This window comes from Nematolebias whitei, chromosome 13 (genome assembly GCF_014905685.2).
Source record: "Nematolebias whitei isolate Nwh7 chromosome 13, NemWhi1, whole genome shotgun sequence".
Lineage (NCBI taxonomy): Eukaryota > Metazoa > Chordata > Actinopteri > Cyprinodontiformes > Rivulidae > Nematolebias > Nematolebias whitei.
In genome coordinates, this window is record NC_056510.1 from 2,080,363 (window position 1) to 2,081,885 (window position 1,523).

Consider the following 1,523-nt stretch of genomic DNA (forward strand, 5'->3'; position numbering starts at 1 on the left):
AGTTAGTTTAAACCAGGCTAACAGCCAGGTTAGTTAGTTTAAACCAGGCTAACAGGAAGGTTAGTTAGTTTAATACAGACTAACAGGAAGGTTAGTTAGTTTAAACCAGGCTGACACCCAGGTTAGTGATTTTAAACCAGACTAACAGCCAGGTTAGTTAGTTTAAACCAGGCTGACACCCAGGTTAGTGATTTTAAACCAGGCTGACACCCAGGTTAGTTAGTTTAAACCAGGCTGACACCCAGGTTAGTCATTTTAAACCAGGCTAACAGCCAGGTTAGTCATTTTAAACCAGGCTAACAGCCAGGTTAGTCATTTTAAACCAGACTAACAGCCAGGTTAGTTAGTTTAAACCAGGCTAACAGCCAGGTTAGTTAGTTTAAACCAGACTAACAGCCAGGTGACGCTAACACTGAAAGAAAATGTCACAACTTCTAAAATATGAAAGTTCTTGTGTTTGAACGAAGAATAAAGTCTATGCTCAGAGTCTTGGTCAGCAATTTATTTCCACCTTAATTTAATTTTCCTTAAAGAATAAACAAGCAGGTCTTAGAAGATACTGAAGTTAAGCTCAGATAAGAAGCGAGTCTTGGTGACTCACCGTTCATGGTGCTCCAGTGAGGCCGCAGGGCTTCAGTCACTCTGGTGACTTCCAGATGGTCAGCTTCATGCTGGATGGAGCAGAAGAGATCTGAGTCTCAGGCAGAACTAACGAAGTTCTTCTGATTCAGAACCAACGAACCACCTGACTGAACGTCGTTTAGAGACAACAACACATTGTAACACTTATTAGACGTGTTGTATTGGACGGACACGCCCAACAAAGATGGACATAACTCGGTAATTTTATAGACATTGAGCAAAATGTTAGTGGTAGTAGCTGAGACTTCTACCCAGAACATACTCTGAGCTCAGCTAACGTCCAAAAAAGTTCAATCTGGTCCTCTCAAGTCAAAAAACACAAAAAACAAAACAAAGCAAAAAAATGTAGAAACGTTTCGTCTCTCATCCGAGAGACTTCCTCAGTCTGAGGTGCTGTGAGGTGAGGAAGTCTCTCGGATGAGAGACGAAACGTTTCTACATTTTTTTGCTTTGTTTTGTTTTTTGAAGGTCCAGAGGACCAGATTGAACTCTTTTGGATTTTTCTACCTGGATTATTGAGCAGCATCAGGATACTCAACTAACGTCATTTACAAAGTTTGACCAAAACAGAAATGTTAACGTTGTCACTTCTCAACAAAGGAACTACTTTAATCTGAACAGGTTAAAGGCTGGGATTAACCCACCAGTCCTACCTCCCAGGAGTTCTGCCTCAGCGCGTACATTTTCAACGGGATGTCACCGGAGTCCAGCAGAACCCAGAGCCGTCCGTCATCATCAAAGTTTATATCCAGGGGACGGGTGGGCAGGTGGAGCCGGCTGTGAGGGACCAGCCTCTTCTCACGGCCCAGAGTGAAAAAATGAACTGTGGACACACTGAAGACAGACAGGAAACTCTGAAGACAGACAGGAAACTCTGAAGA

The 1,523-nt window shown here is 42.8% G+C and overlaps 1 protein-coding gene across 1 annotated transcript in view; it reads right to left on the minus strand.

Moving 5' to 3' along the window:
* wdr4 (WD repeat domain 4) overlaps positions 1–1,523 on the minus strand; it is an 8,203-nt gene that overhangs the window by 640 nt on the left and 6,040 nt on the right. The window contains exons 9-10 of the mRNA XM_037686755.1: positions 1,296–1,476; positions 602–671 (exon numbers count right to left, since the gene is read on the minus strand). Coding sequence (XP_037542683.1) covers positions 602–671; positions 1,296–1,476 — 251 coding nt within the window. The remainder of the gene's footprint in view (positions 1–601; positions 672–1,295; positions 1,477–1,523) is intronic.